Source organism: Sinocyclocheilus grahami, unplaced genomic scaffold (assembly GCF_001515645.1).
Source record: "Sinocyclocheilus grahami isolate Dianchi unplaced genomic scaffold, SAMN03320097.WGS_v1.1 scaffold32.1, whole genome shotgun sequence".
Lineage (NCBI taxonomy): Eukaryota > Metazoa > Chordata > Actinopteri > Cypriniformes > Cyprinidae > Sinocyclocheilus > Sinocyclocheilus grahami.
Window position 1 is genome coordinate 1,545,273 of NW_015505211.1, and position 18,464 is coordinate 1,563,736.

At 36.6% G+C, this 18,464-nt stretch overlaps 1 protein-coding gene across 1 annotated transcript in view; it reads left to right on the top strand.

The window, feature by feature from the left end:
- The window catches only part of LOC107578537 (disks large homolog 2-like), a 238,295-nt gene that overhangs the window by 29,269 nt on the left and 190,562 nt on the right, over positions 1–18,464 (top strand). The window contains exon 4 of the mRNA XM_016264486.1: positions 11,646–11,711. Within this exon, the coding sequence (XP_016119972.1) occupies positions 11,646–11,711 (66 nt within the window). The remainder of the gene's footprint in view (positions 1–11,645; positions 11,712–18,464) is intronic.

Genomic DNA, 18,464 nt, shown 5'->3' on the forward strand with positions numbered 1-18,464 from the left:
GAAAACGAATATTCTCTGATTATGTAATCCGTATGAAACTAAAGTGAGTGACAGTCTTTTCCGTCTCATTATCTGCAGCCAAACCTGAAAAACAATATCAAGATTCATTTACTTTTCATTGTTTTTGGAAGAAGACTTAAGGAATAAGCTGGAATTTACCTCAGATGAACAGTGCGATCTGACGTGGCTTTATTCAGCGGAGGAGATCATTTCTGTAGTTAATGTGTTATTTTTTACATAAACTTGTACGCATTTCACTAGTTGGGCTTTTCCTATCTTGCCAAATTGAAATGTGTGAAAGAGAGTAAAATATGCTGAAATATGATATGCATTCATATAAACAGTATATAGGCAACTTATACATATAGGCTAAATGTCGTACAAAACGAGGATATAAATATTTTGCTATCATATAATAAAAATATGAGATATAATACGATATAGGTATTAAGTAATGTGAATGTTTACACTGCGTCATGATAAATATTACATCTGTTTAGATCAGTGTTGATCTACTATCAGATGTCGATGTTTATAGTGTACTAAGCAATAAGAATTTACTTTATAAAATATCAGAATGTTGTTTATGAACTGTGTGGTAATACAGACAAAGCATATGTGCTTGAATGACAGTACAAAATCATGTTTGCTGTTTTTTTCGTTAGGAGTGGACAAAATTGGTATTAGTGACGGCTAATGTTGTATACATGTACAGTAGGCATATGTCAGTGTGTATAAAATATGATACTAATTGCTTTGAAAAGATAAATGCTTACAGCTTTTGATACATGTACCACTGGTTTCACAGACAAGGCTTAAGCCTAGTCCCCGACTAAAATAAATTTTTAACTGAAAGAAACTTGCACGGACATACCTTAAAATATGTCAGTTCCATTGTTTTATCTCAAGATGCACCAGTAATGTTCTCTTCTGGCACATTTATAAAAGTTACTTTTCTTAAGCATTTTGTTATTCTGAAATTTTGCAGAGTAATTCTATTTGTTAACTAAAGAAGGTAAAATTTTTATTAAAATGCTTAAGTATTACAGTTGTTTTAAAGCTAAAAGGCTAAACTATTCCATGTTTAACTCAAACTGAAAGAATTAAGAGTTTCATTTCTATGCATCAAGGTTTATAGGGATTTAGTAATTAACGATTCGAATAATTAAGGAATTTATTAGCCAATTAACAATGTTAGACATTATTTAGTCGCCCAGAGTAAGATTTAGTCGCATATGCAAGTGATTTACTCACAATGTAGAGGGTTGTGATAAATTTTTTAGCTATATCGCCCAGCCCTACGAGTACATCGGGTGTTATGGGAAGTGTTCCCGGTTGACCTAATTAATGCAGCCTAGCAATCCTTTAACGGATTTGAATTATAGAAATGTGATGGTGTGTTATGTGTATGCCAGGTTAAAGAGATGAGTCTTTAATCTAGATTTAGATTTAGATTTCTTACAGAGTGTGTCTGCCTCCCAAACAATGCTAGGTAGATTGTTCCAGAGTTTGGGCACTAAATAGAAAAAGGATCTGCTTGATTTGAGTTTCGAGATCACAGCGGACGTGAAGGACTAACTTTAACCCTCTGCACGCCGGCACGTTCACTTGCAGTTTTTCCTGTTAACAGAGAAAAGGACCTAAAATACCCAGATACAGATAAAACTAAAATCAATCGAATCAATAAATGTATAATTTTATTTGTGTACACTGACAATAACAACAAAACATTGTGCTTTTGTAAAATAAACAAAAAAAACAAGGAGTGCTTTCTGCCGTCTCGGTCTCCGTGAACTTCTTTCTGAAAAGCGTCACAAAAATGAACCGAAACTCGGCGAATACTTCACACACAGACGTGAGAAATATTTCTGTAGAAAACTTTGTGTCTACTTTTAAATGAACCAATTCAAATTGAAAACGAATATTCTCTGATTATGTAATCCGTATGAAACTAAAGTGAGTGACAGTCTTTTCCGTCTCATTATCTGCAGCCAAACCTGAAAAACAATATCAAGATTCATTTACTTTTCATTGTTTTTGGAAGAAGACTTAAGGAATAAGCTGGAATTTACCTCAGATGAACAGTGCGATCTGACGTGGCTTTATTCAGCGGAGGAGATCATTTCTGTAGTTAATGTGTTATTTTTTACATAAACTTGTACGCATTTCACTAGTTGGGCTTTTCCTATCTTGCCAAATTGAAATGTGTGAAAGAGAGTAAAATATGCTGAAATATGATATGCATTCATATAAACAGTATATAGGCAACTTATACATATAGGCTAAATGTCGTACAAAACGAGGATATAAATATTTTGCTATCATATAATAAAAATATGAGATATAATACGATATAGGTATTAAGTAATGTGAATGTTTACACTGCGTCATGATAAATATTACATCTGTTTAGATCAGTGTTGATCTACTATCAGATGTCGATGTTTATAGTGTACTAAGCAATAAGAATTTACTTTATAAAATATCAGAATGTTGTTTATGAACTGTGTGGTAATACAGACAAAGCATATGTGCTTGAATGACAGTACAAAATCATGTTTGCTGTTTTTTTCGTTAGGAGTGGACAAAATTGGTATTAGTGACGGCTAATGTTGTATACATGTACAGTAGGCATATGTCAGTGTGTATAAAATATGATACTAATTGCTTTGAAAAGATAAATGCTTACAGCTTTTGATACATGTACCACTGGTTTCACAGACAAGGCTTAAGCCTAGTCCCCGACTAAAATAAATTTTTAACTGAAAGAAACTTGCACGGACATACCTTAAAATATGTCAGTTCCATTGTTTTATCTCAAGATGCACCAGTAATGTTCTCTTCTGGCACATTTATAAAAGTTACTTTTCTTAAGCATTTTGTTATTCTGAAATTTTGCAGAGTAATTCTATTTGTTAACTAAAGAAGGTAAAATTTTTATTAAAATGCTTAAGTATTACAGTTGTTTTAAAGCTAAAAGGCTAAACTATTCCATGTTTAACTCAAACTGAAAGAATTAAGAGTTTCATTTCTATGCATCAAGGTTTATAGGGATTTAGTAATTAACGATTCGAATAATTAAGTTACTTTTCAGACATAGTAATTAGAAAAGTAATTTAAATACAATATTGATGATGTAATTAGTAATAAATTACTTTTTTAAAGTAACTTATCCAACACTGACATTAACAATGATTTGGGACAAATATAATGTAATTTAATAGAAAACTATGTTATGAATGGTGCTCTGCGGTGCGGCAGGAATTCTGTCGGCTGAATGAACATATCAGTTTGCTTTCTCACATCACAGCTTTAAATTTGCAACTTTAACAAATGAGTTAATGTGACCTGCTAGATATAAACTAATGCAAATAGATGGTAACACTCGGTAACAATCGTGACATTAAACATTTGGGTCAGACTTGCGTGTATTTTGGTTACATTGTTTTAATCATTTGAGGTGCTGCTAATTGTCACGATTGTGGGTCTCGTCTGTTTTCTCTGGACTCCATTTCCCATAACCCCTGCCTAGGAACTCATTATCACACAACACCTGTTTCCCATCAGTGACACTATAAAGGTTGCACTCATCCACACTCACATTGCTTATTATTGTAACACCTGTATTGTCATCGTGTTCTCCGTGTTCGTTGCCATGTCTGGCCTTGCTTGTTTTTTGACCTTGGACTGTTTACATTGTTTTTGATCGTTTGCTGCCTGCCCTGACCTTTGCCTGATTATTGGATTACTCTTTTGTCTGTCCTGGATTATACGTGTTTGCTGCTGTTTGACCCTGCCTGCTTTGACCACTCTTTTTTATAAAGCTGCATGTGGATTCTTAACTCACACCTCCCATGTTACACAATGTTCTTGTCCTCTCAGCCTTGATAGCAAACATACTGCTGCTCTTTCTCCACTAATGCAGCATCTAGTCAACAAATGAATTACTTAGTAATGATATGAAAACATGCACTATAGTGTACTGTATACTAGGGCTGTGTATCACCAGCAAAGATATGATATGTATCACGATACAGAGGCCATGATACGATACATATCACGATACAGGACTGCACTGAATTTCACCTCAGTAGAATTTAATAAAACAGCTGTTTACTAAACACTGCATACTATTGTGCAATTTCAAACTATTGGCAGAGCAGGCAGTTGACCTCTGCATTACGAAGGGCCTCCATAACTGTACCTCAGTACAATATAGGTAATGGCATATGTTTTATGTTTACATTGGGCACTCCCCACCAGGTACAATGTTCTGATTGCTTGCATCTTGTTTTTAAGTCCATAAATAATAATGTACTCGTTCTAATAAATTTATATTGTAATATACTCATTCTAATATATTAAAAAATAATATTTACATTGCTGGTAGGTTATCAGTGCACAAATTAACACACTCTCTACTTTAAAAAATATAAATTATAAGAGTTCTAACCTAATCCGCTGTCTTCTGTATCTAACGCGCACACACGCTCAGTTACTCACACAGATCACGTTGCGGCAACAAACTTTTTAGCGCTGCCCCACAATTTTATCAACTAAATAGCTTAATCGCTCAAGAGCTACATTATCTTTCTCAACAAGGAGCTGGTAACATCATTGTTTCTAAAGGAATTAAAGCCACAGCTTCACTGTTAATAGAGAAACGCGGCAAAATGGTGGTAATTCATACATACACAGCCTCTCTCTCTCTCTCTCTCTCTCTCATAAATGAACACTTGATGAATTACACTTTTCTGAGAATAGAATATTGAAGTGGAGATCGCTAAACTGCAAGCTAACCGGTGTTTTCAGAAAGCAAGCACTTTTATCCACAGTGGAGAGAGCGCACGTGCACATGGTTGCCAGAGATAAGAAACGCACTTAGCAGATATTTCCGTATTGCGCAAGCGGGAAGCTCTGTTCCGGGGATTACGTCTCTTTATATCAGGCAACCCAATTGTGTTCCTCTGCGGCCAGATTAAACCTTGTTGTAGCCTATATATTATGCTCTATTCATTTTTTTTTTTTTTTAGAAACCTCATACTTTTCTTCTCCATTTTAAACGGTGTTCTTGTATTCAAATTAAGCGCAGTCCACTGCTGCACACGTGTCACAATGTCGATACAGGGCCAGCTGTAAAAATCTCTGTGACGATACATTGTCGTATCGATGTATCAAACACAGCACTACTGTATACAACGTTTTGTTTTCTGTTTCAAAACTGCATCTGAAGTGTCCCGCTCTGTGCAGCGTGCAGCGTCACGTGTCAAAACAAACAGCACGTGGTTTCAGTGATTTCGCCTCTAGAGGCCGCTCTCGTACTGTACAATGACAGCGGAGCCTTGTCAGCCACTCCAGCAATGGACACAACCCGGAAAAACTATCGGCATGGGTTTTTTGCTATCAACTATCAGTGCCGATTAATAGGCAAAACTGATACATCAGTTGACCTCTACTTGTGATCGATATGATACTTCTTCATTCACTGCTACTAATTGATGACGGTCAGATAAGTAAGATTTGAACCATGCCAATGCAATTCCACTAATGCCAACACAATTTTGAAGTCTACTCAAAAGAATGTTGTGGTCGATAGTGTCAGACGCAGCTCTAAGATCCAGTAGCACTAATGGTTAAATACAGCCACGATCGGATGATAAGAGCAGGTCATTTGTAACTCTGATGAGAGCAGTCTCAGTACTATGATACGGTATAAATCCTGATTGGAAATCCTCACAAATACCATTTCTCTCTAAGAAGGAACAAAGCTGAGAGAATACTGCCTTTTATAGTATTTTTGACATAAAAGGGTGATTTGACATTGGTCTGTAATTGGTCTAATTCTCTAGGATCAAGTTGTGTTTTTTTTAATGAGAGGCTTAATAACAGCCAGTTTGAAGGATTTTGGGACATATCCTAATGACATTGACAAATTAATAATATTCAGAAAATGATCTATGACTTCTGGAAGCACCTCTTATAGTAGATTAGAAGGAATAGGGTCTAACACACATGTTGGCTTTGATTTGACAAGTTTATATATTCTTCCTCTCCTATTGCAGAGAATGAGTGGAATTGTTCCTCAGGGCATCTATAGTGCACTGATGCATTATTGTAGCTGACAGCTGCATGGTTAGAATTTTATCTCTAATAGTATCGATCTTGGAAGTAAAGAAGTTCATAAAGTCATTACTGTTATGCTGTTGGAAAATGTCTGCGCCTGTTGATGATTTATATTTCATTAATTTAGCCACTGTATTGCATAAATGCCTGGGGTTGTGTTTGTTTTCTTCTAAAAGAGACAAAAAATCAGCAGATCTAGCAGTTTTTAGAGCTTTTATATAAGTAGAAGTACTTTCCCTTTATGCAATACAAAATACATCTAGTTTTGTTTTCTTCCAGCTTCTCTCCATTTTCCTGGCTGCTCTCTTTAAGGCACGAGTGTGGTCATTTTACCACGGTGTCGGACTGTTTTCCTTAATCTTCTTTAAGTGTAAAGGAGCAACCATATCTAAAGTGCTAGAAAAGAGAGAGTCCATAGTTTCTGTTACAACATCAGTTGTATTGGATTTGCTGAGGAAGTGAGACAAGTCAGGAAGATTATTTACAAAGCAGTCTTTTGTTGTAGAAGTCATGGTTCTGCATGAGTTTGCAGCTTTAGCTATATAGAGTATATAGCTTTAGCTATATAGAGTTTCAATCTGTTATGCTAAAATTTTACTAGCCAAAAACTGTTTTTATATTAAATGGGTGCCTTCCATTCCCCCCATGTGCTTCTCCTTTTCACAGTCTGGCAGAAATGATGGGTGGTTCCAAAATACATGGTCACGTGACAGTAAAAGTGTATACAGTTGCCAAGAAACAGGGGGTGGGTCAACTTACCCACTGGCTCAATTTACCCCAATCTCCCCTACTTCAATTGAAGATGAGGCAGAAGCAGGCTCAGAGAGGGAGGGAGGGCCCATTCTTATAAAAAAACATCTACGATAAAGTCTGAAATTATTACAGAGTGTGCTGTCTTCTCTTTTAATTGTATATTTGTAACAACTGGATCATTTGTATTAACAAGCACCCACCCCCCTAGTGCCCCTTTTTTGATTTGGGCCACTGCCCCTCAAAATGTCTGTGCACGGCCCTGCTACAATCGCAAGCTTCTCAGCAGCACGGCAGACAGTAACCACTGTAGCATGAAAGAAGATTACAGCTAAAGTTTTGGAGGGTTACAGCTGTCATGAATTAGTAGGAAGTGTAGAGGCCCTTGCTTTGAGTGACTTTAGCACATCTGTGTTGGTGTGATCTTGGTCCACTCTTCTTCCACTCTCTTCCACAGTTCAGTAACTGTAGTGGGTTTCTTAGCCATAACTTTGTCGCCAAGGATTTTCTAGAGATTTTCCATCAGGTTTAGATCAGGACTCTGGGCTGGCCATTTCATTATTTCAATGTTCTTGACTTCAAGGAACTGCTTTATCCGTTTTGCAGTGTGATGGGAGCATTGTCTTGCATGAAAATTGCAGGCTGATTGGGAGATGCTTGCAGGGAAGGAACTTTGTTGCTGAAGATGGTTCTGACAAACATTTACATTCACCCTGCCATGTAGCTGTACTACTCCTGCTGCACAAAACGTTCTCCAAACCATGACACTTCCTCATCCACCTTTCACTGACTTCTTTCCGCACGTCTGGCAGAAATGATGGGTGGTTCCAAAATACATGGTCACGTGACAGTAAAAGTGTATACAGTTGCCAAGAAACAGGGGGTGGGTCAACTTACCCACTGGCTCAATTTACCCCAATCTCCCCTACTTCAATTGAAGATGAGGCAGAAGCAGGCTCAGAGAGGGAGGGAGGGCCCATTCTTATAAAAAAACATCTACGATAAAGTCTGAAATTATTACAGAGTGTGCTGTCTTCTCTTTTAATTGTATATTTGTAACAACTGGATCATTTGTATTAACAAGCACCCACCCCCCTAGTGCCCCTTTTTTGATTTGGGCCACTGCCCCTCAAAATGTCTGTGCACGGCCCTGCTACAATCGCAAGCTTCTCAGCAGCACGGCAGACAGTAACCACTGTAGCATGAAAGAAGATTACAGCTAAAGTTTTGGAGGGTTACAGCTGTCATGAATTAGTAGGAAGTGTAGAGGCCCTTGCTTTGAGTGACTTTAGCACATCTGTGTTGGTGTGATCTTGGTCCACTCTTCTTCCACTCTCTTCCACAGTTCAGTAACTGTAGTGGGTTTCTTAGCCATAACTTTGTCGCCAAGGATTTTCTAGAGATTTTCCATCAGGTTTAGATCAGGACTCTGGGCTGGCCATTTCATTATTTCAATGTTCTTGACTTCAAGGAACTGCTTTATCCGTTTTGCAGTGTGATGGGAGCATTGTCTTGCATGAAAATTGCAGGCTGATTGGGAGATGCTTGCAGGGAAGGAACTTTGTTGCTGAAGATGGTTCTGACAAACATTTACATTCACCCTGCCATGTAGCTGTACTACTCCTGCTGCACAAAACGTTCTCCAAACCATGACACTTCCTCATCCACCTTTCACTGACTTCTTTCCGCACTTGGGCTTCAGTTTTTCCCCAGTTTGATGCCAAACAAAATGTTTCCAATCAGACCCAAATAAATTGTGCTTGCTCTCATCACTAGAGTGAACTTTGGACCAGTTCTCCTTTCTCCACACAATATGCTCCTCAGCAAAGGTGAGCCTAGCCTTTTGATTCTTTCTGAAAATGAGAGGTTTGGTCACTGCAGAGTGCACTTTCAGTCCAACTTCTCTTAATAATAATAATAATTAGTTAAATTTATATAGCACTTTTCTGGGTACTCAAAGCGCTTTACATGAAAGCGGGGGAATCTCCTCAACCACCACCAGTGTGCAGCATCCACCTGAATGATGCGACAGCAGCCATATTGCGCCAGAACGCCCACCACACACCAGCTTATTGGTGGAGAGGAGACATAGTGATGAAACCAATCAGTGTATGGGGATGATTAGGAGGCCATGATGGTCAGAGGCCAATGGGCAAATTTGGCCAGGAAGCCAGGGTTATACCCCTACTCTTTTTCGAAGGACATCCTGGGATTTTTAATCGTTGAGAGTCTCAGCATTATCCTGTCTTCTCGTGCAATTGTCTTACGTGGACGAGCAGCCTTTTTGGGGGACTTGAATTAGTGTCATTGTAAAGCTGCAATATTTGAGAAGTCACAGATTTGGAATGATAAACTTCTCTTGCAATGGCTGAAAGGGTCATCCCTTTATCCTTCTTCTGGACAACCTCCTGCCACAGGCTTTCAGTCACCTTAGAGCAGCCCGCCATCTTGTAATGACTGAAAACTGGAGAAATGCTGCCAGTTAAATAGGGGTTGTCATATAATTAAGGAAATTAGCACCAGGTGCCAGATTAATAGCAATTACTTGGAGGTATCTGTAAGTGTTCTCTAATTTTGTTCTTTTTCAAAGATAGCATGTTTGTTCACAGAGGCCACACCCTGCCAGCCTAGGTGACTGACTGCATGTGTCCCTCGTGTCAAAATAGTCTGTGTTCTGGCAAAGCTAAAATTAATTTGATGGTTTATTTTGGATCTTTCTGTAGCGTATAGCTTGTGTAGGCCAGTTGAAGAGATGACAGTCCCCATTGGGGGAGGTTTTATTTCTCAGCATATTCAGTTGACAAAAATCATAACCTCAGCATCTGCGCGTTGTTTTACTTTGCTATTTTTGGAGACATAAAGTAGACATCAATGTACATAAAAATGTCATGCAGTACAGTAAAAATGTAGAGGTTTAAAGTTTTGTTCTTGCAATTATTTAATGTGAATTGTATGAGTTCACATTGAAAGCTCTTTTTGATTGCCAATTTTAGTATCTTGACACATCTAATGACACTTGTTGAGATCTCTTCTAAAACTCTAGAATAGACATATGTAAGATGCTGGGGATTGAATTCTTCTTTCCAGAAGAATTTCTTTTGGGGAAAATATAGACATTAAAGAAATCTCATTGTCATCTTGTGATTTTTTTTTTTTTAAATGCTGGAAAAGCACACTGTATGTGTGTTTGAGGCCTTGTCCATCATGTGCCGTGATGATGGTGATTGGACAGGCCTGTGACAGTAATTAAAGGCAGTAAATGAAGTTTTAGATATCTGAAGAATACAAATGGCTCCACAGAGCTGTATGGATGCAGCTCTCTTTGTCTTCTCAGACGCTGGTGAATATCACAGCATTGCTCAGGACTGCTGACACAACAGCAGTCACAAAAGCATAAAACATGTCAGTCAAACACCTACTGATAAAATGCTACAAGTGTACTAGAGACTTAATAACTGCATAATTAAATGCAAAACTTAATCTCAGGTTAAAATAAGTATATAAGGTTTCCATGTCTGAAATATGTCATGTTGCTGGGTGTTTTTATTTATTGTGTAGTATTTTGTCAGGTTGACAACTGTTTGTTTTATTGTACACTGTTGCACATGCAGTCGGCAATGTATATTCAGGCTGTATTTTTATTTTTGTTTTGCATCCAGCCACTAGGGGGAAGATGTCTCTGTGTGAGCTTTGTCTTGATCTCAGTGTCTCATGGTCTCATAAGACAGAAGGACATCATGATGACATCAGCATCTTTAAATCTGTAGATGTCCTTACTGAGCACTTAAACTTTGACATACAAAACAAGTTAGTTAGTTATTGCATAATACAATTCACAATAAACCATTCACTTATTATGCCATTGTCTGTCAGTTGTCATTGTGTCATTACTTTTAAAGTAAATTAATACTTAAATTTGGTAAGGATGTATTAATTTTTTATGTTACAAGACATGCCTATTTCAAATAAATACTGTTCTTTTCAATTAATCAAATAATCTATAGTTTCAACAACAATATTAAGCAGAACTATTAAAATAGAAATAGTTATTTCAAATTGTAATAATATTTCACAATATTACTGTTTTACTGTATTTTTGATCAAATAAATGCAGCCTTGTTAAGTAAACAATACTTAAAAAAAAATCTTACTGACTCCAAACGTTTGAACAGTAGTGTACATAATTAAAAAAATATATAAATATATTAAAAACAACTGGCCTCAAGTATTGACACTCTGAGTGTCCATCTTTAGTCAGTTCTGTTGGATGGTGTTTAGATGAAAGGTTTTTGAAATTAATTTAAATTAAAAATACCCACAAATGTGTCGTGGACCTCAGGAGGATAATCTTTTATTACCTTGTATACACATATGTGTGTGTGAGTGTTTGTGCTGCTACGGTTGACTGTTAGTACACTAGGTTATATAAGTGTTGTGTTTGTGAATTTTAGACTGATGCATCTGGCCTTCTATCTCTTCAGCCTGCCTTATACATTATTTGTGGACAGAATTTCCAAGCAGAATTTCAGTTTAATTCTGTGACTTCAGATCAAATGTTTTTAAATGTATAATGTATAAAAGGAATATTGCACTCAAAATCATTCTGTCTGAATATCAGCCATGCTCTTGAATATCAACAGCTCATTTGATTGTGTCATATTGTTTAAATGAATATCAAGAATATCAATATTCTTCTTCCTGTTTAAGACAGTGGAATGTACCAGACATTAGAGAGAGTGTTTTCATCTGAAAGTGTGTGTTTTTGTCCTCAGCTGAGAGAAGAGAGTCACATGGAGCTGACAGTTGAGGAGCCTGCCGCAGGAAGCACCGATACAGAGGTGAGAAACACACAAACACACACAGTCTTTCCACATTTTGTTCAGTATTCTGAAAGATGCAGATTGTCATATGACAGTATTTACACCAGCTTCGCATGAGTAATGTAGGCAGAGAGGTTTTTCCCTTTCCTACTCTGGATGATTTATATCCATTTGGAGGGACGCCTCAGACTGTTGATAAGTGCTATATCATTTAAACAGTGAGAGGTTTTAAGATGACTTTTTCATAACATAGCAATCCATTATCAAAATCAAAATGCAGGGACATTGAGTGTTTGTCACTTTGCTCGAGTGTTGAGTTTTTGAATGTTATAGACTCAATTATTGTTTCTATTGCTGGGTCTACAATGCAAGAAATAATAATTAAAAACAGTATTATTTATATACTATATAGTATTTATTAATATTTTTGAATTAACTTTTGTTGTTTCTGTTTTTACGTAAATTTTAGTTTATGCATTCACCATTTTTATATATATATTTTTTTAATATTTCTGTTTAGCTGTTTCATTTCTATTTCTGTTTTAGTAATTTTAGTTCAACTTCAACGTAATTTAAATGAATGAAAGAGAGCTTATTGTAGTATTTAACTGCAGTATGGAAGTGATCAGTGCAGCAGAGCTGATCGGTGACAGTAGCGTTCATGAGAGACTCGTCCTCTCTTGGAAAAAAACTTTCTTAATTACCTCTACACTAACTGGCAAGGGAACTCCATGCTCCATCGGGAATTTAAATATGGCAGAGAAAGAAAAAAATTATCTAAATTAAGCTTTCACCTCATTAAAACATCTAGTTTGAGTTCAGAAGTCTGAGACAGCTAGTGAAAATTGGACATTTTTAATGCATTCTCAGCATTCAATATTTAAAGTAAAATATTTTGGGAAACCTTTGGAACAGAGGGATTTAAAATGAGTCTGGCGTTGTTTGTCTGCATGCACTGTTAATGGGTGGCTGGGATCGAAGTTTGAGCAGTGTATTTGTGTGTGTGGAGCCTGTTTCTGCCTTTTCTGCCAGTGTAGCTCCCATCTTGGAGGTGTGTTGATCTCCCGTAATTGCCACCGCTGTCTTAACTCAACTAGCTTGGATGCTCTCAGCATTTACCCAGCAGTGAGAAACACCCATACATGCAAGAACACATGCTTCTATTCTAAAAACCCATTTCTGAGCTACAAGGCATTGCAAAAGCAAACCTATTTTAGCCCATATCACAGAGGGTGACACATTGTGTAATTGCACTGACCTTGTGTCAATATGAATTCAGTCGTGCTTTATAATATTATGAGCCATCAGTTAGTCGATCTGTGTTGAGTGACCCACATATACTCAAGACCAAAGCAAGGACTCTGAGTTTGAGACATCTGTGGCTTTCAGTGTTGGGCAAGTTACTCTGAAAATGTAATCAAATTACTGATTACTCCTTTTAAAAGTAATCACGTTACTGTTCTGATTACTTTATTTCAAAAGTAATTAGTAATTAGCTACATTACTAGTTACGTTACTTTTTCCTCCATGAAATTAATGAAATCCCAGCATACACCTTCCCGATAAATATTTGTTATTAAAGCATCAACATTCACAGAACACTGTTCTTTTTAACTAAAGCAAGTGGCTGCTGCGTGCATGGTTTGGCATGGCAGAATGCCAGCAAAGAGCGCTGCATTTATAATCTCTAAAAGACACCTCAGTTCATCGCAATCTCACAAATCTCTGTTATAACACAATAAATACAGTATATGCATAATTCATCTTTCATAATGTCTACAATTCGTGTGTTATAATGAGAGGATTCATGAGCACGCAAATTTCAGCACTGCATTGCTCAACGCTGCAAACACGTGTTATAGCCTAAATAGAAACTCTGCATACACTTGCACCTGTTAATCGTTTATATTTTATATTAGTTCATGTTGCTTTTGTGCAATAGATGAATAACAATTTATTTGTTTTAGATATTTTATGTTTAGATATTTCTATTTTGCGGGAGTCCCGTGAATCATTTTATTCTCCCGCATCTTGCACACACACGAGTCTCTGCACTCGCCTATCAAGTCTTGTCCCGCGCCGCGCACTGTTGCGTCGGGTCTCGCGGGAGAGCAGGTCTCTAATCCTCTGGCACTTGACTCGACAGTGCGTGTGCTACATCCTTTTTACAATCTCTAGATTAGAAATCACTGGATTCTGTCAGCAATGTAACGCGGCAGTAACGTATGAGACCTCGGCTATTTTGCAAATTATAATGCGTTAAATTACTCTACTAAAAGTAATCAAATTACAGTAATGCGTTACTAAGTAATGCGTTACTGCCCAACACTGGTGGCTTTTATGTTTTTGAAAAGAGGGCATAGCCAATTATAGGCAGACACAAAGACAAACCCAAATATAGCAGGAATAATACAGAAAGACTAGATCTGTAGAAGTCCAGACAACTGGATGGAGGTTGAAACGAGAGCTTTCACTTTTTCTGAATGAATCTGCGGCGACTCCCTCTTTTGTTTTTCATGTGGGACACCTGAGTGTCTTGAGGTCACTTGGAACATCTCGCTCGTAGATTCACACACACTGAGTCCCTGTGGCTCTACCAGGTGTCATGTCTGCACACATGAGAGAGCAGCACTGCCCGCAGGTGTGCCATCTGTAAACGTTTACAACAGCTCTGTGCCTTAGGTGCTCAAAAAATCACACACACACATACACAATACACATAGCTTTGTTGTTGAGTCAGATTGCAATGGTGTGTCCTGCTAAATCAGAGTCATCCATAGAAAATGAGCTTACGCTGAAATAGAGATGGAGTTGTAGACACAAAGCCTCTGGCCAAAATAAAAGGCTAAAAAGTCTTAATCTTGCTTACCCAAGAGGTTTTCTTTGTGTGTATCCTTGTCTTCATTAAAAAAAAAAACACATAGCATGGATTGCAGGTCAGTCCTGCTGACCTGGGGATGGGTGATATGAGGGTAAAGAGGGCCTGAATGATGAGCTTAAACTCTTAGTCCTAAAGTTGTTACAAAGAAAAATAAACAGTAATTAATATAATATAATATAACTTCAGCTGAGTTGTATTTATACTAAAATGTGCGCCACCAAAATAATTTCCTTAATCAGTATTGTTGTTTTGTTTTTCCAGTAAAAATATTTAAACATCTATTAAACAAAATAAATTCACTTGTAAAACAAAATCATATAACATCATAATTGTATAACATATCTTTAAATTTTTTTCTTGCCCCATTGTTTTATAATTTTGTTGTCTTGTACACATACATCGAACAAAATGTAATGAGGATTATGCCCAAAGAAAAACAATAATAATAAAAATTACATGAACTATACATTACCGTTTAACACTTTGGGCTCTTTTGGAATTTTTAAAAACTTTTTTGATAAGAGTCTCTTATGCTTACCTTGGCTGCATGTATACGATTAAAAAATATAGTAAAAAATAAATATTGGCCAATATTATTATAATTTGAAATAAATGTTTTCTATTTTAATATATATTTTTTAAATCAAATTTATTCCTGTGATGGCAAAGCTGAATTTTCAGCAGCCATTATTCTTCAGTGTCACGTGAACCTTCAGAAATCATTGTAATTTGCTGATTTGGTGTTCAAGAATAATTTTTTTATTATTATCAATATTTAAAAAGTTGTTCTGTTTTATATATATATATTTTTTATTTTATTTAATCAAATTAATGTCCTTGTTGAATAAAAATATTATTTTCTTTAAAAAAAATTTTTTTATTTATACTGAAAAACACAACAAAAATACTGATTAAGAGAATTATTTTTGCTATGGGGTGCATTTGCTGCAAACAGTTAGACACAAAAGTAATTTGCAAATGAAAACTTGAGCCCACAGCAGCTACAGGCTATTTTGTTAATTTTTTAATTAAGTTCTAGCTGTTTTTTTTTTTTTTTTGTCTGGAAAAGATTGACAACTTTGTTTCTATTTTTTAGAGTCCTATTCTAGTCCTTTAGTAATTTTTGTAAACTTTTGAGAATGTGAGGGGCCTCTCTTCTGAAGGAGGGGATTAGCATCGTTAGCATAGTGGACAGTTTGGTAATAGTTTGCTGAGAGTTCATGTAAGGAGAACACAAAACAGAACTTGGCACTAAAACAAAGACTCCCTCGCCAAGTTCACGTTTGAGCATAAGAGCTTCTGTCTCAATGTCCTGCCGACCTCGTTTCTTAATTATTCCCCATGTCTTTGGGAAAGTGTTGTGGAGAGGAAGTTAAAGCACTCGGCCTATAATGTGATCACTCAAAGCGGCTTTGAGGCCCATCTGCTGAAGGGCTTAGTGTGTGTGTATTTGAGAAGTGAGGCGTAGACAAAGTGTGTGCAGCAGCTATTGAGATGCTAGATGCAGAATGAAAGCCATGATCAGGGGGCTGTTTTGCGAGGAGTTGGAACTTGAGGAGAGGGCAGTGTACAGACAGCAGGTAAGACTAACAAGAAGAAGAGCAAGATAAGAAAGATAGCAGGTAGGGATGCACCAAAATGAAAATTCTGGGCTGAAACCGAAACTGAAAATTCTGGATACACTTGGCCGAAAACCAAAACCGAAACGGAAAATGCTTTGTAATAATTATTTTATTAAATATTAAATATTATTAGTAATTTTGTAATACTTTTTAATTTAACTCAATAATTTCAATGACACTGAAAAAAAAAAAAAAACACAAGCCAATAAAATAACCACACTTTTATTGAAAGTAACACAATAAAATAGGACAGAAAATATATTAATATTAAATATCAATATATAATTTTATTCACTTTTATGCAACAGAATCAGATATAATTTATTTTTGACTAATTATCCAAATAATGAATAGTCCTACAAAGCTATTATTATCAAAGTCTTTGAGCAGAACATAGTGGTGAACGAGAGTCATTTTACCAGCATTGCCCAGTACAGCTGTACTACACCATATACAGCACAATAGCGCTACTATAAACAGGAACAAGTACTACATAGAAATTTCCTGTCGGTGCATTATTTGAGCGGACTCTGCTTTTCCGGTGAGCATGAGCGCTAACTAATTACAAGAGTGGAGCATCCGCATGGGCTGTGAGCAGCTCAATGGAATGCACATTCATAGAGCGGAATATTGAGTGGAGCATCACACTGCGCAGTGACGACCGCTAGAGGGAGAGTGAAACCTGTGCGCTGAACACTGCAGGGCGGTGCGGCGCGGCATATATTTTCGGCACACATTTTCGCCTGTTTTTCTCTTTCGGCCAAAAAACGGTCATTTTCGGTCATTAATTTTCGGTAGTAATACAACTGTTAATAACAATACCACTCTGTGCCAGACAATCCAGTGGTCATCAGTTGGAAAGCCAGAAAAAAAAGCCAAACTTTTTTTCATTTTTCTTTTTTTGTATTTGTACATGGAGATTTTTTTACACTGTTATTTTTCATGCAACAGCAGTTCATAGTCAAGTCAAGTCAAGTCACCTTTATTTATATAGCGCTTTTAACAATACAGATTGTGTCAAAGCAACTGAACAGCATTAATTAGGAAAATAGTGTCAATAATGCAAAATGACAATAGTAAACACACATTTTTTAGTTAAAGACCGTTCATCATTGAATTCAGTTATGTCAACATCCAGCTCAATTTAAATAATATCTTTGCAATCATGTCAACGATATCGCTGGAAATTAAGTGTCCCCAACTAAGCAAGCCAGAGGCGACAGCGGCAAGGAACCAAAACTCCATCGGTGACAGAATGGAGAAAAAACCTTGGGAGAAACCAGGCTCAGTCGGGGGGCCAGTTCTCCTCTGACCAGACGAACCAGCAGAACGGAAAAATCAATATAAGACGTAATAAAACAGACGATGAACAATATTAACAGCAATTATTATATGATGCAATCAAACTTATAGCAAAATGTGGTAGTTCTGTAAGTTGATAGTGATTGTGATTCTTTGTTTCAATGTGACTGTATCATTAAGTCAGTAAGTTAGATTGAACTTTTTCCAATTTTCCTTTTCCAAGAAGCAGTTTTAATTTAATTTAGTTTGATTGATTGATTGAATTTTATTAGGATAACCCCCAAGAGGTGTATCATCTCATTTTTCAAAGGGGTGAACTAAATTATTTATTCATGACTCTGGAGTTGATTTTTCCATTTAGCAGTATTATTATTATTATTATTATTATTTAGTGCCACAAACAAACACAGCAAACAAGCTATTTAAAAAAAGAAAAGAAAATTTTAATTAATTTATATTTTACTTTATACATAGAAAAATCACAATTAGATTTTATTTGCCGTGTGGCGATTCTTCCAAAATACTTCTGCTGTGTTGAAAAGAAAAAAATTACAACATACAGGATTGGAACAACACGAGGTTGCGTAAATAATGACAACATTTCCATATTCCATTCAACCGTGATTGAAATCGCCCCTGCTATGGTCACATTTTGTTCTCAATACAGTTTTATTTATTTATTTTAACAGGACATAAACACTTCATGGTTGTTATTTTATGACTGCAGTAAGCAGCTCTCCCCTCCTGTCTGTTTATTCATTTTAAGTACTGGAAGGTCTTGATATAAAGAACAGATGTTGTGTGATGCATCAGGCCTGATGTGCCAATCTCTGCTGAAGCATTGCTGCAGTTTCCTTTCTGTGACTGCTGTCTCTTTGTCTTGTGCCTGCTCGCTAGCCCTCTTCACTTAAAAGGTAGGTTATTTGAGCTTGTCAACGGTTCGGTGGATTTCCAAGGCGCCCCAAA